The sequence below is a fragment of the Pleurodeles waltl genome, chromosome 9, assembly GCF_031143425.1.
Source record: "Pleurodeles waltl isolate 20211129_DDA chromosome 9, aPleWal1.hap1.20221129, whole genome shotgun sequence".
Taxonomy (NCBI): domain Eukaryota; kingdom Metazoa; phylum Chordata; class Amphibia; order Caudata; family Salamandridae; genus Pleurodeles; species Pleurodeles waltl.
Window position 1 is genome coordinate 97,269,642 of NC_090448.1, and position 27,453 is coordinate 97,297,094.

The 27,453-nt window shown below is 44.9% G+C and overlaps 1 protein-coding gene across 2 annotated transcripts in view; it reads left to right on the plus strand.

Annotated features, from left to right (window-relative positions):
• Window positions 1–27,453, plus strand: part of CRBN (cereblon) — a 117,933-nt gene that overhangs the window by 83,154 nt on the left and 7,326 nt on the right. For both annotated transcript variants that reach the window (XM_069206357.1, XM_069206358.1), the window contains exon 9: window positions 11,063–11,127. In XM_069206357.1, the coding sequence (XP_069062458.1) occupies window positions 11,063–11,127 (65 nt within the window). The remainder of the gene's footprint in view (window positions 1–11,062; window positions 11,128–27,453) is intronic.

Sequence of the window (27,453 nt, forward strand, 5' to 3'; positions counted from 1 at the left end):
TTTCACTCCAGTGCACTTTTACGCAGGAAGGACTTTAAAGTACTTTTACTGCAAAGGGGACCTGGTCGGCTGTTCTCATGTTTCCCCTGTCGGTTGTAGGGGAGCAAGGCCACTTAACACACCAGTAGTACAGTTTTACCTGCCCCAGGGGTGTCCAGGTGCAGTGCTGCTGGACGAGTTGGGTGCCTTGCGCTCTACAAGGTTGGCGGTGAGGGGGGACACCTAGAAACAGGCTGCAGATGGGGACTTGTTGGTGGGAGTCCTGGGAGCAAGGGAACCACCGTTGGTTGTTGTGGACCCGAGCCTTGGAGCTCCGGTACAGCAGGTTTTGGTAGTCTGGTGCCCTGGGTTAAGGCACAGACAATTCTTGGGTGGACTTGCAAAGAGGGGACAAAAAAAGGACAGCCTGTCCACTTTCGGGGATGGCCTTTGCAATGTTGAAGTCCCTCTTTAGTAGGTCTCTGGTCATGCCATTGGAGTCCGGTCTGGACTCGAACAAGCATTGGTTCCTGCAAGGGGTTCTGTACCCAGGTTATTGTTGCAGTTCGGCTCCAGTAAGTCCTGGGGACTTCTCACTTGGTGGGGAGACAGGTTGGTCCTCCTGGAGCTTGGTGACCTCATCCTGGGTGGCAGCTGCGTTGATGGACCCGGTGGTCAGCAGAACGGTGAACCGGACAGTGTGGATGGTGCCTGCAAGCTGCAGAGAAATGGCTCCTCCAGTTCAAGGGAAATGCTGAGGGATTGGCGCAGTGGCAGAGGTCCTCCAATGCTTTTGGTAGATGCAAAGCTGCCGGACGAGTCTGGATGTCAGACAGGGTTATGCACCGGAGTCCACCAGCAGTCCACAGTTCTTGCTTGTTCAGGTGTTCTTGGTCCTTCTTTTGTGAGATGAATCTGTTCTTCTGGTGTCAGGGGGCCACCTAAAAACTGAATTAAGGGTGTTTTAGCAGAGTGTAGGGTTGTAGCCAATGGGCTACTTACCCTTGCGGTGACTACACCCACTATATGACACCTTCCTGTGGGAAGTGGGCATATCCTTATCCCAGAGTTCCTTATTCCACAAAAAAACAAGATGGTGGAACACTTTTTTTCATGGTGCACATCAGACTGCCCACCTTTGGGGTGTGACTAGCCTGGTAGTGCACCACACCTAACAGCATAGCTAATTTCCTGCCTATCCTGGTGCCAAATGGACCTCAGGGCAGGGGGTGGAAACTCCCATGTCTGGGGGGAAGCCGGGGTCGCATACAAAAGGTGGCAAGCTCTTTGAAGTCCCCTGTCTTGGCATGCAGATTCTCTAGCCATCTTGCTGGAGGAGGTGATAACGCCTTCCTCTGGAACAGGCATTGTTTCCAGCCCCTGAGAGCGCGGGCTGTCCCCTCCAGGAGGGTCAGAAACAAGTCTGTGGTGGCAAGCTGGTCAGTACCAGTCAGCCAGAACACTAGAGGACAAGTAGGTGTAAGGGGGCACCTCTAAGGTGCCATCTAGGTTCATGTCATAATAAGTCCAAGACTGGCATCAGTCTGGATTTATTAAGATGAGGTGTTTGATACCAAACACCATAGGTTTCAGTGGAGCCATTATGTAGCAGGGTAACTGGTGTTGACCAGTGACCGGTACATACACATACCTTAGGATGGCTTTCCTGTTCACTTACAGTGTCTAAGTAATTGAACTAGATACCACAGGAGCATTTTTGCTCATGCACATATGTCTTCACATTTCTTGAATATAATGCACCCTGTCTTAGGGCATGTAGGCCTGCTGTAGGGGTGACTTGCTTATATTTAGATGCAGTGAATTGGGCATGGCACACAATGTGTGCGTCATGTTGTGTTTTCACTTATGGTTTGCACCAGGACACACAGTCTATGATGTGCAGTTTGTAGGGAGGTCCCTTAGGGTGCCATAGTATATGCTGCACCCATGCCCTAGATGCCCTTTCTGGTACCATTTACTAAGGGCTTACAGAGGTACTAGAGTATGGGCCAGTTGTGTACAGGTAGGCCTTTCACTTAGTTTTAGGGCAGAGTACTGGCACTGGGGCCCTGTTTAGCAGGAACCCAGTGCGCCTTAGTTGAAAAACCTCAGTACTAGTGAGTAAAAAAAGGGGAGTGACCATGTTCAAAAGGTGCACTTTCCTACACCAATCTGCTCTTAAATGGTTTGAATCATTTCTTTCGAACATGTCAGTTCGTGCTTCTTACCCTGTATTGTTCAGATCTGGTTCTGCTTCCACAAACTGCACCATAAGGCTCCTACCTCGGCCGCACCCTTTTTAATATCTAAACGCCCCCCCCTTGCTGACCTCATCCGTCATTTTTAACTGGACATTGTCTGTTATGCAGATGTATTGGCGTTTGGCTATGTTCCTCCTGAATATTCCTAAATTACTAGAGTAGGTAGCCTAATCCTGAAATGGCAGCACAACAAATGTTGTAAACACTAAATAGTCATGCTACTTTTCAGGTTAGTCTGTATAAACATTTTTATTAAAAGCATAAATAAACTACAAATGCAACAGTCCCCATGTAAATCCACTCATTGCGCTATGAGCCATTGCAGTTTCTGGTTAACAATACATACAAAAATCATGAGCCTTGTTTTCAAATGGGTACCACTGGTACACACTCATCAGAAAAATTTAATTTCAGTTTCAACACATTCTAAATGAATGTGCATTCAAATAGATAATTCATTATTTTCTAATATTCTGGGGGCACTGTGCTGAATAGCTTGCCTTTTTATTTTCTCACATAGTGGGTACTTAATTGAGCTCTAAGTTATACTCTTCTCAGTAAAATTACTATGGTCAATTAAATATTACTAAAAGACCCAGGCAGTACACAGGTATACTACTGCACTTTGGATAGAACACTATTTTCAATTGGAAAAATCCTTTGACTTACCCCCTTATTTTCTGCAACCACTGCCAGTGCCAAAAAGAGCATACCTTAGGTGTTATAAGAGCCATTTTGTACTATGTTGATTGTACACAGTCCTTTATCAAATCAAGGCAACTGTTGGTGTCATTTACACTCCCACACATTGGTAACCCTCTTTATAAGCTTGGACTTTCATTGTGGGTTGTTAAATGTTATGTTAATGATTGGTTAAGTGTGCAAATATTTCAAGGGGCATTCTGGCACGGGGCGAGGGGGTAAAGGTTGGGAGTGCATGCAACAAGGTAAAAGAGATAATTGAAAAGCCAGGTCTTGCGTTTCGTCCTGAAAAGACTGAGATACGGAAATCTCTTGAAGGAGAGAGAGATGTTGTTCCCGAGTTTAGAAGCCAAAAAGGAGAATGTTCGGCCTCCCAGTCTGGCCTTTTTATTGACTGGGTCTAAAACCAGTCTAGAAGAGGCAGACCTCAATGTACTGGAAGGATAATATAGTGTTCGATGGCATCTGTCGCTGTAGATACACATGTTCTGCATAGCTCGCCATCTGGTGTTGGGTCGGAGTGTTACAAGTTGTTTTTCTTCGAAGAAGTCTTTCGAGTCACGGGACCGAGTGACTCCTCCTTCTGTCTCCATTGCGCATGGGCGTCGACTCCATCTTCGATTGTTTTCTTTCCGCCATCGGGTTCGGACGTGTTCCTGTCGCTCCGAGTTTCGGAACGGAAAGTTAGTAGATTTTGGAAGATTTTCGTCGGTATTGTTGCGTTCGGGATCGACGTAGTTAGATTCAACACCGCATCGAAGATCGACGCGCTCCGGTGCCCTTCGGGGTACTTTTCGATCCCCCGTCGGGGCCTGGTCGGCCCGACCGCGTGTCCAACACCGCCGATGGAACGGACCCCGTTCCGTTTTTGTCCCAAATGCCACAACAAATACCCGTATACAGACCAACATTTGGTCTGTAACCTGTGCCTGTCACCTGAGCACAGTGAGGAGACTTGCAAAGCCTGTCGCGCGTTCCGGTCCCGAAAGACACTCCGTGACCGTCGAGCAAGGAGACTTCAGATGGCGTCCACGCCGACAGCGCACCGAAAGTTCAAGGAACAAGAGGAAGAAGAAACCTTTTCGATCCACGAATCGGACTCCGAGGAATTCGACGATCAAAGAACCGTGAGTAAGACGTCGAAAACAACACATAAGAAAAGTGACAAGGCCCAGGGGACGCCACTGCCACCAGGCCATGGCTCCACCCATAAGTTCGGTGACCGACCATCGGCACCAAAAAAGGCCCAAACAGTGCCGAGATCGTCCGACTCCGGTCGAGACACCGGCACGCAGCCTTCTCGGGATCGAGAAAGTGCTGGAGAGAAGCAACGACACCGAGATAGCGGTGTAGAAACGGCTCGACGCCGAGAGGTTTCGACTCTAAAAAAGAAGAAAGCCACCTCGGAGCCGAAAAAAGATATAGGCAGGGTTTCGGTGCCGAAACAACCCGTAACCGACCCAGGTCCAGGCTCTTATACAGAGGAGCAATCACTGTCCTCTCAGATGCGACAGCATAGGTTTGAGGAAGAGCTGCAATCCACCGAAGTGGACCATACGCAAAAACGTATTTTCATACAGCAGGGAACAGGAAAAATAAGTACCCTTCCCCCTATTAGGAGAAAAAGGAGACTGGAGTTTCAAACAGACCAGGCGCCACAAACAAAGATGGTGAAAAAGGTGACTCCGCCACCCTCTCCTCCACCTGTAATTAACGTCTCACCGACGCAAACTCCGTCACATTCCACGGCTCACACCACCATGAGCCAAGGTGACCAAGATCAAGACGCTTGGGACTTATATGACGCCCCAGTGTCGGACAACAGTCCGGAGGCATATCCAACAAAGCCCTCACCACCTGAAGACAGCACAGCATATTCTCAAGTGGTGGCTAGAGCAGCACAATTCCACAACGTAAACCTACACTCAGAACAAGTCGAGGATGACTTTTTATTCAACACCCTCTCCTCCACCCACAGCTCCTACCAAAGCCTGCCTATGCTGCCAGGTATGCTTCGGCACGCAAAGGAAATCTTCAAGGAGCCGGTCAAAAGTAGGGCAATAACGCCAAGGGTGGAAAAGAAATATAAAGCACCTCCTACAGACCCTGTTTTCATCACCACACAGCTGCCACCAGATTCCGTCGTAGTGGGAGCAGCTCGGAAAAGAGCCAACTCCCACACATCTGGGGACGCACCACCCCCAGATAAAGAAAGCCGCAAGTTCGATGCAGCTGGGAAAAGGGTCGCAGTACAAGCTGCAAACCAGTGGCGCATCGCTAACTCTCAAGCACTACTTGCGCGCTATGACAGAGCCCATTGGGATGAGATGCAACACCTCATCGAGCATCTACCCAAGGAACTTCAAAAAAGGGCAAAGCAGGTGGTTGAGGAAGGACAGAACATATCAAATAACCAGATACGATCTTCTATGGACGCAGCAGACACAGCTGCAAGAACAATTAATACATCTGTGACCATTAGAAGGCACGCATGGCTAAGAACGTCTGGGTTCAAACCAGAGATACAGCAGGCAGTGCTCAATATGCCATTCAACGAAAAACAACTGTTCGGACCAGAAGTGGACACGGCAATCGAAAAACTTAAAAAAGACACTGACACTGCTAAGGGGCGCACTCTATTCCCCGCAGAGCAGAGGAACCTACAGCACCTTCCGCAAGACACCCTTTAGAGGGGGGTTTCGGGGTCAGGCCACACAAGCCAGCACCTCGCAGGCAACACCGTCCAGCTACCAGGGACAGTACAGGGGAGGCTTTCGGGGCCAATACAGAGGAGGGCAATTCCCTAGGAATAGAGGAAAATTTCAAAGCCCCAAAACCCCTACAACCAAGCAGTGACTCAGATGTCACTCACCCCCTCCACACAACACCAGTGGGGGGAAGAATAGGTCATTATTACAAAGCATGGGAGGAAATAACTACAGACACTTAGGTCTTAGCAATTATCCAACATGGTTATTGCATAGAATTCCTACAATTCCCTCCAAACATACCACCAAAAGCACAGAAATTGTCAAAACAACATTCCGACCTTCTGGAAATAGAAGTTCAAGCACTATTGCAAAAGAATGCAATCGAATTAGTACCAAACACACAAACAAACACAGGAGTCTATTCACTGTACTTCTTAATACCAAAAAAGGACAAAACACTGAGACCAATCCTAGACCTCAGAATACTAAACACCTACATCAAATCAGACCACTTTCACATGGTCACGCTACAAGAGGTGTTACCATTGCTAAAACTACAGGACTACATGACAACCTTGGACCTCAAAGACGCGTATTTCCATATACCAATACATCCATCTCACAGAAAATACCTACGGTTCGTATTCAAAGGAATACATAACCAATTCAAAGTATTGCCTTTTGGTTTAACAACCGCACCAAGAGTCTTTACAAAATGTCTAGCAGTAGTGGCTGCACACATCAGAAGGCAGCAAATACATGTATTCCCGTATCTAGACGATTGGCTAATCAAAACCAATTCACTAACAAAGTGCTTACAACACACAAATCAAATCATACAAACCCTCTACAAACTAGGTTTCACCGTCAACTTTGCAAAATCCAACATTTTGCCGTGCAAAATACAACAATACCTGGGAGCCATAATAGACACAACAAAAGGAGTAGCCACTCCAAGTCCACAAAGAATTCAAAATTTCAACAAGATCATACAACGCATGTATCCAACACAAACAATACAAGCAAAGATGATATTACAACTCCTAGGCATGATGTCTTCATGCATAGCCATTGTCCCGAACGCAAGACTACACATGAGGCCCTTACAACAGTGCCTAGCATCACAATGGTCACAAGCACAGGGCCACCTTCTAGATCTGGTGTTGATAGACCGCCAAACTTACCTCTCGCTTCTATGGTGGAACAGTATAAATTTAAACAAAGGGCGGCTATTCCAAGACCCAGTGCCACAATACGTAATAACAACAGATGCTTCCATGACAGGGTGGGGAGCACACCTCGATCAACACAGCATGCAAGGACAATGGAACGTACATCAAACAAAACTGCATATAAATCACCTAGAAATGCTAGCAGTTTTTCACGCATTGCGGGCTTTCCAACCAATTATAACTCACAAATACATTCTTGTCAAAACAGACAACATGACAACTATGTATTATCTAAACAAACAGGGGGGGACACACTCAACGCAGTTGAGTCTTCTAGCACAGAAAATATGGCGATGGGCAATTCACAACCACATTCGCCTAATAGCGCAGTTTATTCCAGGGATCCAGAATCAACTTGCAGACAATCTCTCTCGAGATCACCAACAAGTCCACGAATGGGAAATTCACCCCCAAGTTCTAAACACTTACTTCAGACTCTGGGGAACACCTCAAATAGACTTGTTTGCAACAAGAGAGAACGCAAAATGCCAAAACTTCGCATCCAGATACCCACACAGGCAGTCCCAAGGCAATGCCCTATGGATGAACTGGTCAGGGATATTTGCCTACGCTTTTCCTCCTCTCCCTCTCCTTCCTTATCTGGTAAACAAATTGAGTCAAAACAAACTCAAACTCATTTTAATAGCACCAACTTGGGCAAGGCAACCCTGGTACACAACACTGCTAGACCTATCAGTAGTACCCCACATCAAATTGCCCAACAGGCCGGATCTGTTAACACAACACAACCAACAGATCAGACATCCAGAACCAGCATCGCTGAATCTAGCAATCTGGCTCCTGAAATCCTAGAATTCGGACACTTACAACTTACCCAAGAATGTATGGAAGTCATAAAGCAAGCCAGAAGGCCGTCCACTAGGCATTGCTATGCAAGTAAATGGAAGAGGTTTGTCTGCTACTGCCATCATAATCAGATCCAACCTATACACGCAACTCCAAAGGATGTAGTGGGTTACTTGCTTCACTTACAGAAATCTAGCCTAGCCTTCTCTTCCATTAAAATACACCTTGCGGCAATATCTGCATACCTGCAGACTACCTATTCAACTTCCCTATATAGGATACCAGTCATTAAAGCATTCATGGAAGGGCTTAAAAGAATTATACCACCAAGAACACCACCTGCTCCTTCATGGAACTTAAATGTTGTCTTAACAAGACTCATGGGTCCACCTTTTGAACCCATGCACTCTTGCGAAATACAGTTCCTCACCTGGAAGGTTGCATTTCTCATCGCCATTACATCTCTAAGAAGAGTAAGCGAAATTCAGGCGTTTACAATACAAGAACCTTTTATACAACTACACAAAAATAAAGTCGTCCTAAGGACTAATCCTAAATTTTTACCAAAGGTTATTTCACCGTTCCACCTAAATCAAACAGTGGAACTACCAGTGTTCTTCCCACAGCCAGATTCCGTAGCTGAGAGGGCACTACATACATTAGATGTCAAAAGAGCATTAATGTACTACATTGACAGAACGAAAAACATCAGAAAGACTAAACAACTATTTATTGCATTCCAAAAACCTCATGCAGGAAACCCAATATCAAAACAAGGTATAGCCAGATGGATAGTTAAATGCATCCAAATCTGCTACCTTAAAGCAAAACGACAACTGCCCATTACACCAAGGGCACACTCAACCAGAAAAAAAGGTGCTACCATGGCCTTTCTAGGAAACATCCCAATGCAAGAAATATGTAAGGCAGCCACATGGTCTACGCCACACACGTTCACCAAGCACTACTGTGTAGACGTGCTATCCGCACAGCAAGCCACAGTAGGTCAAGCCGTGTTAAGAACGTTATTTCAAACCACTTCCATTCCTACAGGCTGAACCACCGCTTTTGGGGAGATAACTGCTTACTAGTCTATGCAGAACATGTGTATCTACAGCGACAGATGCCATTGAACTGAAAATGTCACTTACCCAGTGTACATCTGTTCGTGGCATCAGTCGCTGGAGATTCACATGTGCCCACCCACCTCCCCGGGAGCCTGTAGCAATTCGGAAGTTAGCTTCAACTTTGTATATTTGTATATATATTATTTTAGCCTTAAATAGGTACATACTTAGTCACTCCATTGCATGGGCACTATTACTACAACACAACTCCTACCTCACCCTCTGCGGGGAAAACAATCGAAGATGGAGTCGACGCCCATGCGCAATGGAGACAGAAGGAGGAGTCACTCGGTCCCGTGACTCGAAAGACTTCTTCGAAGAAAAACAACTTGTAACACTCCGACCCAACACCAGATGGCGAGCTATGCAGAACATGTGAATCTCCAGCGACTGATGCCACGAACAGATGTACACTGGGTAAGTGACATTTTCATTACATTCATCCGTAAGGTATGTTACATGCATTTGGATTTGTTATGCCAAAGCCAAACTCCTACAGTCTATACCAGTGGTTTCCAAAGTGTGGTCCAGGGACTCCTGGTGGTCCATGAAGCCTCCTCAGGGGGTCCGCAGCTGCCTAGAAAATTAAATTATGTTAACAGATTCATAAAATGTATATAAATAAAGTGACTTAAGTGTACAACTGAAAATTTTAAAGCAAACTTAAAATGTCAAGGAATTTGAAATAGGAGGATAAAAATTAAACTAGTATCCTCAGATTGATTAGTGAGAGCCGTGCGGGTGCATCAAACAGAATATAGTATGGATGATGTGTGACTTCAATTAAATTTAGAAATGCTCCAACCTTCCTAATAAAATTATTTTTTTTATTTATATTTGTTTTCAAATTAAATAAAATGTTATTTTTGCATGTATTTGATGAATGCTTGTTTCTAATTTTTTTGTGTATTGTTTTGCGTCTCAAATCATCAAGTGTTTTGGCCAGGCTCCCTGGGTTCCAGTAATAATTTGGTGGGTGGTTCCCGGATTCCAAAAATGGTTCAGTGAGGTACCTAGGTTCCAGTAATGATAAAGGGGGGGTCCACAGAACTCAAAAGGTTAGGAACCACTGGTCTACACCAGTCACATTCCACTCATGAAAAGAAGCCATGATCCTAGGTAATATCCCAGTAGCAGATATATGTAAAGCTGCTACTTTGATTCAGTCCCAGCAGAAGCATGTGCTGTCCAATTGTACTAAAAATACTGTTTCACAAATGTCCCACCTTTGCTCCCAAACCACTGTGTTAAACATTTAGAGACTGCATTTCAATCTGTGCATAGCATGTCATCTACAGCAGCACATGCTTAAAACGAGAAACATTACTTCCACTGTTTTGCTTCACTGTATACAATCCAACCCACTCATCAGTCGCTGTTAGTTTAGTCATGCTTTGCTTAGTATAAATATATGGATGTCTGAATATTGGAAATAAAGCTATACTGCTTGCTAGTCTCTATACTTTGAGAATAGTACGGGTATTCCTAAACTTAATACGACAGACATTAGCCAGCCCACAGTAGTTTTGTTAGTTGATTTTGCATTACTACAATGCAAATTTGTGGTTACTGGTGATTTACGTAGCCATGCTGTGAATCAGTTCTGTAAGAGCCAGTTTTACTTCCAAGTTTAAGTAACAGTCGTCAAGTGTTTTCTTTACCTTTTAGAGCCACAGTAGTAAGATTTTTTTTCCAGCAAAGAAGTACCATGCTGTAAATTGATTCTAGAGAAATTAATATCAAAATGCTATTTTTCATATCATCCACAAAAAAATAGCACCTCGTGTAGGAAGTTCTGAAACCATAGATTAAGATGAATGGCTTCTGAAAAATAATGATTGAATGTTCCATCTTCTGAAGGGATTTTTATCTCTATTTTTTGTCCACATTTATTAAACCTTCGAGTTGTTGTGGAGAGGTTGAACATGTGCAGAGGTTTTTGGGTAGTAATAGGCACTTTCCCTTCTTTTTCTGCGATATCATTGTTTTATGGCTGTGTGTTCTTCCAGTCAGAAGCAGACACACACTGTACCCCTTCCCCGAATGGACTGTGGACTCTTGCATTATTTGTGCAGCTAGGTCTAAATCTTTGTAATAACAAAGAATACATATCCAGAAATTAGACCTCTTGCAAAAACTGTTCTTGGCACTACTTGACTGTTTGTGGAAATTACATTTATCATGAAGACAACTAACTATTTGATAATGTACTAAGTTAAGGTTTTGGTCTCTTTTATTTGCAGTGCACATCTCTGTGTTGCAAGCAGTGTGAAGACACTGAAATTACAACCAAGAACGAAATATTCAGGTGAGGGTTGATAAATATTTAATTTGTCAAGCGTGGGAGGGCAGCAAATTTAGCACAATAGTGGCCTTAGCCACTCGATGCCTTATAGGGACCTTTCCTGGCTTTGGAAAGAAAATGGCATAACAAACTTGTCCATAGAGTGGCAGGCGTGTATCAGTTTTGTTTGTTAAGAGTGCTAGCCTTTATTTGCCTATGTGTTTCCTTATATCATTTTTTTTATATAGAACTGACCTCACTTCAAGAGTAGCAGATTGCTTTATAAAAACCAGCAAAACTATATCATAACATACAACATCCTATGCAGATTAATGGAAAAAGGGTCCAAGAGATTAAAAAAACTGGAAGTGACATTTGAACAGATATGCCTTTAGTAGCATGCGGACAGCAGAAGGTTTCAGATCTCTTCTTATGTACTCGAAGTGAGCTATAAAGATGGCAAAAAAGGGAAATGCAAATTTTGGATTCCCTTTTTATTAACAAGGCTTTCTGAAGGGTAGTATTATTTATACCTTGTGAGATAAGGCATGAAATATTTCGTTGTGGAGATGAATGTTGTTCAGAATTGATGGCTTTAAATGTAATGCAACACAACAAGATGATGGACTGAGTGCTAAAGCCTTTCAAACACTCACTCCTGGTCACAGTTCTGGGTTGAATCAATCGTTCTTTTGCTCATCAGGTTACCTCAGTTTGGACCCAGCCATATGCAAATCAATCTTGACCCTGCTTCCCATGGGAAAAGTCCAGCCTGAAATGCTAAGTCAGGACCTCCCTGGACCGGAAACAAGCATCCTGGGACAGGTTTTGGGGTCTCACTCCCCTATCAGCCAGGCTAACTTGAATGCAGTGGTGTGGCAAGCAAGTGACCTACGTCTGGGCAAACTCTAGCCACTTAGGGCGCATACAGCAACGGGAAGCAGGGTCAAGACTGATTTTCATATGGCTTGGTGGAAAGTTTCAACACTCCGTTCATCATTTTATTTTGTGGTGTTGCTCTGTGCTATCTGCCTGGCACAAGAGCTTCAGCTCTTAGCTTTTTCCGCTCCTGCTCTTCGCTTTTTCCGGTAAAACTAACTGCTTCAGTAGGACCTTGTCCAACACCTATCGAGCTTCAACAGGACTCTGGCGATCTTGCACCACTGGAGGCTTTTGACTTCCATTTCAGTGACTAAATCAGAAGGTAATATCTTTGACTGGGACTACCCTCTTGGTGTATCCGATCTATACTTCATCGCGGTCAGCCTGAAATCTTGCCTATTTGCTGGTCACCTATGAACAGCCGCTACTGATTGGTGCTTTAATTTTTCTTGGTGCTTTTTGCCTTAACTCCTTCGCTGGTAGGCGTTCCCCGCCCCCCTTATTCGGGGTAGTTTGCATGTAGGGTTCCATAACTTTCTTCCTAGATAAGGTACCCACAACAAACTTGCATCCTTTTTTTCCAACATCTTGGGGATTCTAAAGATAATTGAGTTTTGGGGATTCCCCTGGAGGGAACCAAGAACATAGGCAAAATATAGCAACATTTTGAGATTTGTTTTTAAAACACTAGGGAAAAATGCTCCAGATAAGTGCCTGTTTATTTTATTCCCTAAAAATGGCATCCACAAACGGTTTACTGTACTAAAGTCACCATCTTCCCAGCTTTTTGGAAAATGCTAGGCTTTTAAGAACTACTGAGCAAATGAAGACACAGGTGGGCAATATTCTGCGGATCTCTCAAAACTACTGAGCAGTTTAAACCTTACGCAGCATGTGCTTTCACCAACCCTTAATAAGGGCAACACTCTAGATCAGGTGTGGACTTCTAATTTATCAGTATCTAATATATCGATATTGCCTGGTTGGACTATTTTCTTATTAAATTCTTCCTACTAGATGTGGTCCTTCCTAAACTCAAATTTCTTCAAGCCGAACGAGAATGGCAGAAGAATTACAATCTCAATGAAAAAGAGGCCAATCAGTCACAACTCAAACGTGGTAAGAGATTCACTACTCAAGCTAAATCGGCCTTCAGCTCAGATAAAATTGTAAAATCTACCAACAAATCAAAGGACATTTTTGGAATTGTGGCCAAATGATCTAATCCTGACACATTGACTGCTACGATTATACCTACCCAGAGCCTCTGTGAGGCCCTGAATTCATTCTTCATCGATGAAATCACAGCTACTAAAGCCAGCATCCCCTCTAGTTCTTCCCTCTTGGTTACAACTACGGAAGACTGCAATCCAGCAATAATGTAAGAACTGCCCGCTATCAGCACGATGCGTCTCCTGGACTTACTAATCAAAGTCAAATCAGGCTCTCCTAACAATCCTTGCCCCCCCCTAAATGTATTAAAAATGGTCTTTTCTCGTTTTCCTGATGTAGCCTTAGCACTTCTCAATCAGTCCTTGAGCTGTGGCATGGTCCCCAGTGCTTTCAAAGAGGCTACAGTAGTTCCTCTGCTAAAGAAAGCTGGGGATTAAAAAAAACTATTGCCCCATATCACCTCTTTACTACTTGGGCAAAAGTGCACAAGGTAAACTAATTTCCTTCACCAAGCTGGTTTCCGGCCAGCCAATTTCACAGACGGTTATCCTCTCATTTGTTGATGATTTATGCGAGGTAGCTGGCAAAGGGACTACCAAGGCGCTGGTATTTCTTGATCTCTTTGTGGCCTTTGACATGTTCAACCACAAGGTTTTGGAGGACCTTTTCAGGGCACTGCTTAGGAGTGCAATATTTTGTTCCTGAAGGATTGGTCGCAGTCAGTTAGGCTCTCCTCTTTTAGATCTCGTAAGGTTAGGTTAACCTATAGAGTATCTCGGGGATCCCCCCCCCATCCATCTATCTTTTTATTTTATAAACATGTTCCTTAGTGTACCCTTTAATAAAAATGCAGGTCAAAGTGTATAATAATGCTGATGACATGCAATTGATCTTCTGTATTGAAAATTCACCAGTATCTAAAACATCTTTCACAATGTTATTGATCCTTGATTGGATGAATAATAATCAATTTACATTGAATTCCGACAAGACTGAAATTGTTATCATTGGAAATAAATCTAGTTTGTGGAATGCTGCTTTTGTGGTCCGCCACATTGGGTTGCCCCCCCAAAACCCTGAACCCAAGAAGTCAGTCAAGAGCCTGTGAGTTTTGATTTACACAAAGGTCCTGATTTAGAGTTTGGCCGATGGGGTTACTTAGTCAGAAACATGACAGATATCCAGTCTGCCGTATTATGGTCCCATTATATCCTATGGGAATTGTAATACAGCAGATAGGATATGACGGAGTAGCCCATCCGCCAAACTCTAAATCGGGCCCAAAGTTGACAAGGAAACCCCAAATAGGGGCTATAGTTTTATCTTGCTTCCTTCAACCAGAAAGATCAGTCAACTTCTTTCCTTTGAGGCTCTTAAGGAGGTTATTATTGCATTGATCACCCATAGATTAGATTATGCTAATTCCCTCTGCTTGGGGCTTCCCAAGGGCCTGATTGGTAGACTCCAACTTGTACAGAATCAATCTGCCAGGCTCTTGTACCAACAACCACACAAGTGCTGCATTACTCCCTTTTTGAGGGAATTGCATTGGTTGCCAGTAGAACAACGTTGAATCTTTAAGACCTGCTGTATTGTTTTTAAATCCTTATTCAGCCATAAACCGGCTTTCATTACTGCTCGCATTGAAAAATACACTCCTGTTCGCAATCTAAGATCTACACATCAGACTCTCATTTCTATTCCCCCATTAGAAATAAAAGACACGTGGAGGTTCAGGATTTTCGTATTTGCCCACCATATCTGGAAAGCACTCCCTCTTGACAGTAGGCCTGCTCCCTGCTATTCCATGTTCAGGAAACTCCAGAAGACTTGGCTTTTCAGACTGGCTTATGACCTACCAGCTCAGAGTGTGCAATGTTTCTGTTTCTCTAGGTGCCCTTTTGGTGTACATGCGCTGTACAAATTTGGGTGAGATGACATCATGCAGAGCTGACAAAAAAAAATCTAATTTTGGACTGCAGTTTTGGCATTTTTCTAAGAGGTAGCCTATTTTCCCTATTTTTTGTGCTCTCAGCCTACTTCCAGTTTGTAGTAGAAACTAGTGTGAAACCCCTGGTTGAGTCAGAAAAGCTATGCATTTCTGAAAACTAGACATAATTCAAAATCCACCAATGGGTCACGTGTAGATTCCTCAAGTTTTTCCCAAGGTAAATACTGTTGAAATAAAGAAATATTTAAAATGAGTAGGAAAACAGCATTTGTGACAATATTTTCATCCGTAACTTTTTGTCAAGTTAGCAGATTGACAAAAGCAATATACCATTACGTCCGGTAGACCTCTCTGATTTCGGGGATATATACGGTTTGTAGATTCTCCAACAACCCAAGGTACGCAGAGCAAACAACTGAGCTGTACCGTACAATGGGTTTTCATTGAGTACCAAGTATAGACCAGTTCTTATAGCGAAATAGGCAAAGTGAAAAATGGTTATCAAGAAACCTTATGTACTTCTGAAATGGGCACAAGATATAGAGTGTAAGAGCAGTGGTTGTTTCTGCATTTCTCTATTTATGGTTACCCTTACTAGCACATGATTGGAGGGCATTTTTAAAATTATCTTCCGTATACACTGGTTTACATTTGAAAGTCACAAATGTAGCGAAATCCAATTGGTAAAACCAACAAATGTTCTACGATTGTATGCTCCCACAAGTCTCTTGATAAAAATGGTACCTCACTTGTGTGGGTAAACCTAGTGCCTGCGACAGGAAACGACCTAAAACGCAACATGGACGCAGCTAATTTTTCCACCCAAAACTAACCCTCTTTTTCCAGTGAGGGTAACTCTAGATTCTCCAGTATTGGATCTTTCATAGATTCACATGCTTGAATCATCCCAGTCATCGAGGTGGGAGCCTCACGGTAACCTGAAATACACATAGCAGTACATTTTACACACTAGGCCTCAAGGGCCTCCTTGGTGCTTTTAGTCTATCCATGCCGTTTTGCAAAAAGACCCGAAGTTGAAATTCAGCCAATCAGGCGTCGACACCCTCTAGAACACTCCCAACAGAAGCTCTCTCCCTCAGATTTTCTACTGCACGTCGTGTGAAGGGAGTCTCCCTGAGCTCTGCTCAGTATACTTTTCTGACAGGAACTTTTCTCTCAGGAAATTTCACTTTTGCAATTCTAGCATGTCTCAGCAGGCTAAGAAAGGTCTGTTTAGAGATTGTGGCAGCTGTGGGAAGAAGAGACTTCACGTTGATGACCCCCACAAAAAGTGTATTTACTGCCTCCATCCTGACCACAAGGTGAGAGACTGTAAAATCTGTCGCACCTTTAGTCAGAACACCCTCAAGGACCGTGAGGGTAGGCTTCTGTTGTGGCTCCAGAAGCAGAAAGCTAGGGAAAACCCATCCTCAGATGAAAGTGAAGCATCATCTCGCTCCCTCAAGCGTCCTGGAGCAAAAGAAGAACTGTCTGAGGAACCACCAAGGAAGATGGTAAAAAAGATGAAGCATAAGTCTATAGAAAGGCAGGGGCACCAGGAGCCTTCCACTGCCAGCTCAGAACACCAGGCGAAATTCTTGAAAAAGGTTCGTTCAGAGCCTACAACACCTGTGGCAAAAAAGGCACCCGCAAAAAGTGCCTCTCTGTCACTGACGAGTGATCCGGTAAGGCCTACCCCTAATATCACCAAAAAAAGTCCGTCGACGGTCACAGCGACGACGATGACACCCACGTTTACGACGGCTGTATCACCAATGATTATGACATCGTCACCACTGTCATCGACAACGATCATAACGGGCAAGATATTCAAGAAGACATCGTCGACGGCGGGAGCAGAGGTAGTTTATCTGGTAGCGGCAGCATTACCGTCGACGAAGCATCTGTCGTCGAAAGACAAATACAACGTCAACAAGCACACCTGTACCGTCGACGAGACAACCGTCGATAAGGGACCCGTTGACGACACCACCAATGTCGACGACAGATCTGTCAATGGCGCAACCGTCGACGAGAGTCCTGTCGGCAGCAACACCGTCGACGAGAGAACTGTTGACGAGGGGACTATCGACGACGGATACTGAAATGTCAGCAGCAGGGATGGAGGTTCTGTCCACTCAACCACTGACTATCATGCCCTCTTCCAGGGATTTGGAGGCGCAGCAGGAGTCCTCAAGATTCCTCCCTCTTTCTTTTATCTCCATGGGAAAAAAGACTTCTTCAATCCTTCCAAGCCATACATCTCCAAGTAAAGTCCTGCCATATCCACCGCAGCATCTATTAGATGACGATGACAACAACTATTCCCAGGATGAAGGACTGTTCGGTGCAGCCAGTAGCCCATCTCAGCTGCTCAAGGACGACTATTGACGATTTCCACCATCAACGCCGGCAACCCCATCTAGACCGTACGGTCCACAGACACCTATACAAGCCCCGTTTACTAGCCCTCCAGGAACGCCGCAAGGAAGTGTCCCATTTGTGCCACCCCCACAGGAGGCACACATCTCATCAGATGAAGAGAGAGAGGAAGGAGAAATTTCTGAAGCAGCCCCTAGTGAGTGGGACGACTACCTCATTCCTACGCCGTCTCTTCCGTCATGCAGCACCAGTTGACTCGCCCCCGGAGGACATTGGGGGTTTCCACAATTTAATGGAGAGAGCGGCCTAGAGGTTCGAATTACCTATTGTTTCCCAAGAAACAGATTGTTTCTTATATGATTTCAAGGAGCCATCAAGGAAATCTATAAGGGCAATACCAATAGTGGACTTCCTATGGCAAGAGGTATTGAAGGCTATGAAGAACCCAGCCACAGTGCCTTCACAGATGCCGAAGCTGGAGAAGAAATACAAGGCCCCGGACAACACTCCAGCCTGTTTAATATTGCAGCCAAAGCCGGACTCGGTGATATCCCAGGCTGCACAGCGCAGGTCAAAGAACCCTTCGGCACCTATCGCAGCGCCTCCTGACAAGGATGGAAGGAGGTTGGATAATATTGGGAAAAAGTTCTCCTCGGTGGCGGCGATCACAGTGAAGGCGGCCAACTCCTTAGCCATTCTAGGGAGGTACGACAGACAGATGTGGGCTGACATGTCAGCTTACGTGGACTTATTACCTGGGGATGTCAAGGTGGAAGCAAGAAAAGTACTGCAAGAGGGGAAGCGGATTGCAGCGGAAATCATAGACTGCGCCATTGACATTTCCTTAACAGGATTCCACCAACTCGCAGGAGCAGCGGTCTTGCGTAGGCAGGGATGGCTTAAGTCTACCTTGTTCCACCCAGAAGTCCAGAGCCGCATTCTGGATATGCTTTTTGATGGAGAGAGTTTATTTGGGAAGCATGTGGGTGACATGCTGCAATCCATAAAGACGGATACTGATACGGCGAGATCGCTTGGTACCTTGCAGTACTGCAGACAGCCCTTTCGTGGGGCGAGAGGCAGGGGGATATTACTCCTTTCGAGGTTTTTTTTTCAACAACATAGACCCCAGTATCAGTCCTCTTCGTCGGGACCCAGACAGCAATACGGCCAACAGCAACAACATTACGGTTGCCGCCTACCGCAGCATATCGGCACCCGGCGAAGAGAAGATCAGCGTCAAGGGGAAGAGACACCACCAGGAACAAATGACCAGCTAGCCATACCAGCTTCCGACACTACCAGGGGATTCAAGGTCGGGGCTCACCTCACTTCTCATTTCCTTCGTTGGAAGGTCATAACATCAGACAAATGGGTGTTGGACGTAGTAGCCAGAGGACATTCTCTGGAATTCATTCAGAAACCACTGAACGTCCCACCGTCGGGTCCTCCACCTCTGCGAGTAGCCCAACTCCTCAAGTGATGCTACGCAAGGGAGCAATAGAGCTGGTCCCTGCCCCTCACAGGAACAAGGGGTTCTACTCACGCTTCTTTCTGGTGAAGAAGCCCTCCGGAGACTGGCGCCCCATTCTAAACTTACGGTTGCTAAACAAATTTCTGAGAAAGCAGTCGTTCAGGATGGTGACATTGCAGGAAATCTTACACCTCCTGAATACCGGAGATCATATGGCATCCCTAGACCTCCAGGATGCATATTTTCATGTTCCGATACACCGCAACCACCGAAAATTCCTCAGGTTCAAGGTAGCTGGTATGCACCTACAGTTTCAGGTCCTTCCTTCCGGTTTAAAATCAGCCCCCAGAATTTTTACAAAGATGCTGGCTCAAGTGGCGGCTCATCTGCGCCAGTCAGGCGTACAGGTGTTTCCCTATCACGACGACTGGCTGATAAAAGCACCATCAAAACACCAGGTGTTGCGTCACATATCTCTCTGCCTCCAGTTGTTTCGACGATCTGGGATTTACCGTCCACTACCAGAAGTCGCATCGTCATCCAATGCAGACATTGAGATTTTTTAGGAGCAATGCTGGACACTATCAAAACAAAGCGTATCCGTCGCAGGAAAGGCAATTAAAGCTCAGCAGGTTAGCCCGCAACCTCTCGGCAAAAAAGTGCGTTTCAGTTCGCACTTACAAATCATTGCTGGGAATGATCTCATCATGCATCCCACTGGTTCCGAACTGCAGGCTACAAATGCGGCCCCTGCAAGAGCAACTGGATTTGCAATGGCATCAGGTTCAGGGGTCTTTCGAAGACAAGATTCTCATCACATCGAAAATGAGAGTGGCCATGGATTGGTGGGCAACACCAGCAGATTTATCCAGAGGTCTCACATTCCTTCACCAGGTGCCTCGCTATGTAGTGACAACGGATGCTTCCCTCGAAGGGTGGGGTGCCCACCTTCAGGATTTTCGCATCAGTGGGTCTTGGACTCCGAAGGACAGACAGTTCCACATCAATCACCTGGGCCATAGAGCACAACATTTCTCTGAAACCAGAACATGTCCCAGGACACAGCAATGTACTGGCGGACACCCTGAGCAGGACAATAATTCCCTACCACAAGTGGGAACTGGATCAGGAGATTCTGGATCAGTTATTCCAGTTATGGGGCAAACCAAACATTGATCTGTTTGCCACGTTCAAGAACAGAAAATGCCCTTACTACGCAACCTGGCTTCCCCAAAGATGGTCGTGGGGGAATGCGTTTTCGATGAGATGGTCCGGCATTTATGCCTATGCTTTCCTCCGATCCCACTCATACCGAGGGTCCTCAGCAAAAGGAAAGCGGAGGGTTGTCGCATCCTATTAGTAGGACCGAGATGGCCCAGACAGGTGTGGTTCACGGAGCTCCTCATGCTCTCGGAACGACCACATGTACTACTCAAACGGAAACCAGCCCTATTAACGATGCGCCAGGGCCAAGTCAGACATCCGGACCCGTCATCTCTCCACTTATCGGCCTGGCTCCTGAGTTCCATGAGTACTCCAACGTAAATATCTCTTCTGAATGCAGAAAGATTCTAGCCAGGGCTAGAGCGGATACTACCAACAAGACCTACAGACTGAAATGGAAGCGTTTTTGTCTGTGGTGCGCGGCTGAAGGGATGCACCCGATCTCTTTGCCGCCCAAACAGGTATTACCGTACTTGTTGCACCTGGCAAAGTCTGGACTCTCATACGCTTCTATCTGCGTGCATGTGGCGGCAATTTCAAAATACCGCAGCTCTCAGGAGGCGGTTTCACTGTGTTCCACCAGAATTGTGAAACAGTTCCTTAAGGGGCTGTTTCGTACTTTTCCACCAGTGCAGAAACCTCCACCGTTGTGGTCTTTGAACGTGGTCCTGGGGCAGTTCGTGAAGCCTCCTTTTGAGCCCATTCTTAGAGCGGAGTTAAATTTCATTGCATGGAAGATGGCGCTGTTGCTGGCTCTTACCTCCGCTAAGAGAGTGAGTGACATACAGGCATTCACGATTAAAGAGCCTTTTCTTCAGTTCACCACTACTAGCGTGATTTTAAGAACAAATCCCTGGTACATTCCGAAGGTGCCCTCAACTTTCCATCTAAATGAACCAGTTGTTTTGAAGACTTTTTTCCTAATCCGCAGACAGTGGTGGAAATGCACTGCATTTTCCTGGACGTTAATAGATGTCTGAAATTTTACCTGCAAAAGACTCAGAGCATACGCAGGTCAGACCAGTTATTCTTAGCCTTTGGGAACGCAAGGAAGGGACTTGCAGTATCCAAACAAACTATAGCTAGGTGGATTGGCCTGGCCGTACAGTTCTGTCATACCCAAGCTGGCAAGCCTCTCCACAGCAAGGTACGAGCCCACACGACAAGCTTGCCCTCTTCGCTAGAGTACCCCTACGGCAAATCTGTAGAGCAGCTACATGGTCCAGCCAGCATACCTTCACAAGACACTACTGTCTTGAGGAGGCGAATACCATGGACACAGCAGTGGGCCAAGCAGTCTTGAGGCACTTGTTTCGCTAAGGTGAGCCTCTTGGATCATCCCACCTCCACATCCAGGGTAAGGTGAACAACGTTTTTTTTCTTATATTAATCAAGATTAGTCTGTTTCATTTCTTAGGTTTTTTGCTAGAGTTTGATTATCGTAGCATGATATATGTGTGTGTGTGTGTGTGTGTGTGTGTATATATATATATATATTTGTTATACAACAGTGATCTGGGCTTATTATGATTCGGCTAGTGTATATATGGCTTTATATCTGCTTACTCATTCTCACTGCTCGCTACTCTAATTCAAGCATGTGAATCTATGAAAGATCCAATACTGGAGAAGAAAATTAGTTACTTACCTGTAACTGTGGTTCTCCAGTATTGGTATCTTTCATAGATTCACATGCGACCCACCCTCCTCCCCGCAGAGGCTCCCCTTATACATAAACTCTTATCTTCACACTTGTACTAGAAAATCTGAGGGAGAGAGCCTCTGTTGGGAGTGTTCTGGAGGGTGTTGACGCCTGATTGGCTGTAGCTCAAGTTTGGTTCTTTTTGCAAAACAACATGGATCGACTATAAAAGCACCAAGGAGGCCCTTGAGGCCTAGTGTGTAAAATGTACTGCGATGTGTATTTCAGGTTACAGTGAGGCTCCCACCTCGACGACTGGGATGATTCAAGCATGTGAAGCTATGAAAGATACCAACACTGGAGAACCACAGGTACAGGTAAGTAACTAATTTTCTTTTGAACCCTTGCTCAGCTGGCACATAGGAAAACCTAGCCAATCTGTACATTATTGAAAACTAGGCACATAGCGATATCCAGGTTGGGCTGATTTGCATGGCTCTCACCACGTTTTGTTACCCAGAATCCCTCACAAACCTCAGACTTTGACTAAAAAAAACAAAACAAATTTTCCTCACTTTTCTGTGATGGGGTGTTCTGTAATCCGTGGGGAGCAACAGACTTTCTTCCACCCAGCATTCCCTCAAGTCTCCCAATAAAAATGGTACCTCACTTGCGTGACTGGGCCTAGTGCCTTCACCAGAACAAATAAAACCAAAGTCAAGTGAGCTCCCTTTGCAAGAACTCCCACTGATGTTAGTTGGATCAGTTCCTGTCACAGGCACTAGAGCCTGCCACACAAGTGGGGCAGCTTTTGTACTGGGACAAGTGGGGAAAAGCTTGGTGGTAGAAATGTTGTTTCCTTTTTGATTCTGGAAGACTATGGCACAGAAATGCAAGAAAAATTGGGGCTTTTAGTCACATTTTGAGGTTTGCAGGGCATTTTGGGTGAGAAAACTTGTTAGGATCCACGAGAGGCACACCACCTGTTACTCCCCTGGGGGTCTAGTTTTCAAAAATATCTAAAATTGGTAGATTTTCCTTAGAGACGATGTTTACACCCTGGCAGAGAAAGACAGAACAGACAAATATTATATCACAACATCTGTTCCTCAAGTAAACACACATACTGGTTGGATTTGGCGTGAGGGTGAGTGAAGGTTCAAAACAAGAGATGTCACAAAAATGAGTTGCACCATTAATAAATAAAAGGTCAAAAAAACTGAACTGATGACTCAGCTTGTGCACTGTAAAGCGGCGACAAGGCGGCAGCCGCTTTACAAGCCATTCACACACCTTTCATAGGTGACACACACAAGACCATTCGCAAAGCCAGCCGCAGCCCCAGCACATAACAACACTCACACCAACAATCTGCGCCATTCAAGGGCCCCTTACTTTCATACGCCGACATGACTGACACAGCAATCAGACGATCTGGCAGCTCACAGTGTGTGTGGACTGTCATTTGGCTAGCAGGGTCTGTAGTGACCAGCAGCAAGTCACTACTCACACAGCAAGCCAAATGCCAGTCCACGCACACTGCCAGCCAAGCACCAGTGCACGCACACAGCCAGCCAAGCACCAGTGCATGCACACCGCCAGTTAAGCACCGGTCCATGCACACCGCCTTCGCCTTTTTTTTTTCTTTAACACAAAAGAAAACACAAACCAATTGTATGTATAGTTTCTCATCTACTGCAAACACAGCAGCTCTAACTAAATAAATCATACTAATGCCAACCATGAAATCTGAAGAAAAAAAATATAAATTGATATAGACCACTCAATTTACTTTTACGCTTGCTCCCAATAAATCTGTGCGTGTGGTAAAATTTAAAACATGTAGGTAGAAATAGCCCAGGATTAGAAGGACACTTATACGACTCTCCTTTTGCACACCTCTTCGGATACAGACTCTGCATCTCCTACTGGGATAGCTTTTTTTTTAGCGTGGAAGGAACGTAATCAGGAAAGTGGCAATCTTTCAATCTAGCCACATCCTCCACCACTCCAGCTCTAGGAACACTTGCCTGTTTCACTACAACATGGCAACCTATCACAGACTGCTGAAACTGAACAAATGTCATCTTTGAATCTGACAAAACAATCCTTGAATACAACAAAAGCATTGAAGGTTGCTAAATAGAATAAATGGATAGCCAACATGTTGTACCAAATGCAAGCCTTACAAACAGCAGTGTAAGGCTTCAACCTCTGATTTACTCTATCAACAACACCCTTGTAGTTATTGTAGTTTGAAATGTACACAGGTATGTGCACTTCTGCAACCTGACCCAAACAGTCACAGGGGAGGTACTTTCATCATGGATGGTAGTCATGTAGTGATGTAGACTTCTCTCCTGTCTGCAAATTCCATGGCTAGATGTTCATCACTACGCAAGGCACTGCACTGTCCCCTCAAGTTTTTTTTTAGTTTTTTTACAAACCAGCTTTTTTGGGTAACCTTTACTGTTAGACTGGATTGTGCCACAAGCAACAGGGTCCACTTTGAACATTCCCTGAACACTTGCACACCAGTGTAGAAGTTATCTATGGAATGGTGACCTTTGTTTAAAAAAAGTCCTCTACCAAGTTCCCCCACAATTTTCTCACTAATTCCAAAAGTAGACGGACAACTAGGGGAGTCGATATTGGAATCCCAACCAGTGTCCACCCTGAAATTATTGACAGATGTTCTGTCTGAGAGTACTACTTTTACATACATCTTAATTCCATAACATACCCCCTTACTAGGAATGTACTGCCTAAAAAGCAAACAGAGGTAGGGGTGTGGCATTTCCACTGACTTGGGAAGCTGGGGTTGTATAACAAAGGTGGTGGAGGCCTTTGAAGCCTCCTTCCTTGATATGCTGATAACTAGCCTTCCTGCTTGGAGGAGGTGGTAACACCTCTGTCCAGCAAAGCCTCTGTTTCTGACCTCGGAGAGCATATGCTTTCACCTCCAGGGGATCAGAAACTTGTGTGTGGTGGCAGGCTGGTCAGGACCCGTCAGACAGCACTGAAGTAACAAGTAGATTTTCAGGCGGGACCTCTAAGGTGCCCTCTGTGTGCATGTATTAATAAATCCATCACTGCAATCAGTGTGGGCTTATTAATATGAGATGTTTGATGCCAAACATCTTGGGTTTTAGTGAAGCCGTCATGTAGCTGGGAAACTCGTTATTATCAGTGTCCATCACATTTACTTAGAATGGCTTCCCCTGTTCACTTGCACTATCTAAGAATTGACTTAGACATCACAGGAGCATATATACTTCTGCAAGAATGTCCACACAAGTCGTATAGTGCACCCTGCCTTAGGGCTGTAAAGCCTGCTGTAGGCGTGGCTTACCTATACTGCCTGCAGTGTTAGTAGGCACGGCACACCTCCTGTGTGCTATGTCGTGTTTTATCTTTTCTCTGCACTATGTCACGCAGCCTGCAATTGCCAGCTTGAGTGTGCTGAGGGGTCACTTAGGGTGGCACAATAAATGCTGCAGCCCTTAGGGACCCTCTTTAGTACTCCATGCCCTATGTACCTGGGGTACCAGATACTAGGGAATTATAGGGGTGCTAAAAGTATTTCGATTTGGGGAACAACTGCATAGTTTTAGGAAAAGAGATATGGCACTGGGGACCTGCGTAGCAGGAACCTGGGGAATGTCTGTCAAAATTGCATCAAATACCAGGCATGAGGATGACCTTGTCGAAAAAGGGGCACTTTCCTACATTTTGGGTCATCCCTTTACAGTCATTTGCCTAAGTGCCATTCACATTCTGTTTCTAGCCATGACTGCATATAGAATGGGAGAGTTGGTGAACCCACTTCACCCTTTGGCTCTGCGCTCTGTGAGACTTTGAGAGAAGGCAGTTTCTCTAATTGCATCTGCCCATCCTTCTCAAATTCTATGCACCTCAGTATTTTACTCTAACTGCTCTTCTTCTTTTTTTTTTTTTTTTTTTTTTTGCAAGTGCCCAACAATTCTCATGACAGTGCTACCAAGCTGCTTGCTTGCCCCTCATTGCATCTGCCCTTAGTGGTCCAAAATTGCCCCCATATCGAGAAACCTCATGTTGGCTATCTCGGATCGGTACAGCAATGATACACTATGTAAACCTCTATTCCAAAATGTCCACATGTTTCTATTTTTAATTTTTTACTTATTTTTCATTGCAAGCACGTCCCCACCACCTTATTTATTAGGCAGCACGTTTTTTTTTTTAATACTTTAATCATTTTAATTAGCTTGTATTTGCTTGTTTTTGTTTGTGTTTCACTTGGAGATGAGCGGACGGGTGCTTGCAAAAGTTATTTGGCATGTTGACAGATGGATGGATAGCTGACAGAGTCGGATGCATGATGAAGTATTGGGTGTCTGAACCCAGCGATGAATGAAGAAACACTTTTTGGTTTTTTTTTTTTTCACAACACCTGCTGGCATAGCCAGTGCTTATTATTTGGTTTTAATTCTTAAAATTCGTGTGACTTAAAGGGAATTTATATAAAACCTTCCTGAAAGGTTTAATTAACATGTCATGCGGAAGGATCTTGGGAACAGTGATACATGTTCTTAGGACAGTATCACTTCGCCATGTGCATGGCTGTGTTGGTGTATCGTGCAGTGAACAAATTACATTGGGCATTTATTTGTGTGAAGACCATTTTATTGCTGGGGGACATCACTTTGCAAGTTCGTAACTTGGTTGCTGTACTACAGGGAGTGCAGAATTATTAGGCAAATGAGTATTTTGACCACATCATCCTCTTTATGCATGTTGTCTTACTCCAAGCTGTATAGGCTCGAAAGCCTACTACCAATTAAGCATATTAGGTGATGTGCATCTCTGTAATGAGAAGGGGTGTGGTCTAATGACATCAACACCCTATATCAGGTGTGCATAATTATTAGGCAACTTCCTTTCCTTTGGCAAAATGGGTCAAAAGAAGGACTTGACAGGCTCAGAAAAGTCAAAAATAGTGAGATATCTTGCAGAGGGATGCAGCACTCTTAAAATTGCAAAGCTTCTGAAGCGTGATCATCGAACAATCAAGCGTTTCATTCAAAATAGTCAACAGGGTCGCAAGAAGCGTGTGGAAAAACCAAGGCGCAAAATAACTGCCCATGAACTGAGAAAAGTCAAGCGTGCAGCTGCCACGATGCCACTTGCCACCAGTTTGGCCATATTTCAGAGCTGCAACATCACTGGAGTGCCCAAAAGCACAAGGTGTGCAATACTCAGAGACATGGCCAAGGTAAGAAAGGCTGAAAGACGACCACCACTGAACAAGACACACAAGCTGAAACGTCAAGACTGGGCCAAGAAATATCTCAAGACTGATTTTTCTAAGGTTTTATGGACTGATGAAATGAGAGTGAGTCTTGATGGGTCAGATGGATGGGCCCGTGGCTGGATTGGTAAAGGGCAGAGAGCTCCAGTCCGACTCAGACGCCAGCAAGGTGGAGGTGGAGTACTGGTTTGGGCTGGTATCATCAAAGATGAGCTTGTGGGGCCTTTTCGGGTTGAGGATGGAGTCAAGCTCAACTCCCAGTCCTACTGCCAGTTCCTGGAAGACACCTTCTTCAAGCAGTGGTACAGGAAGAAGTCTGCATCCTTCATGAA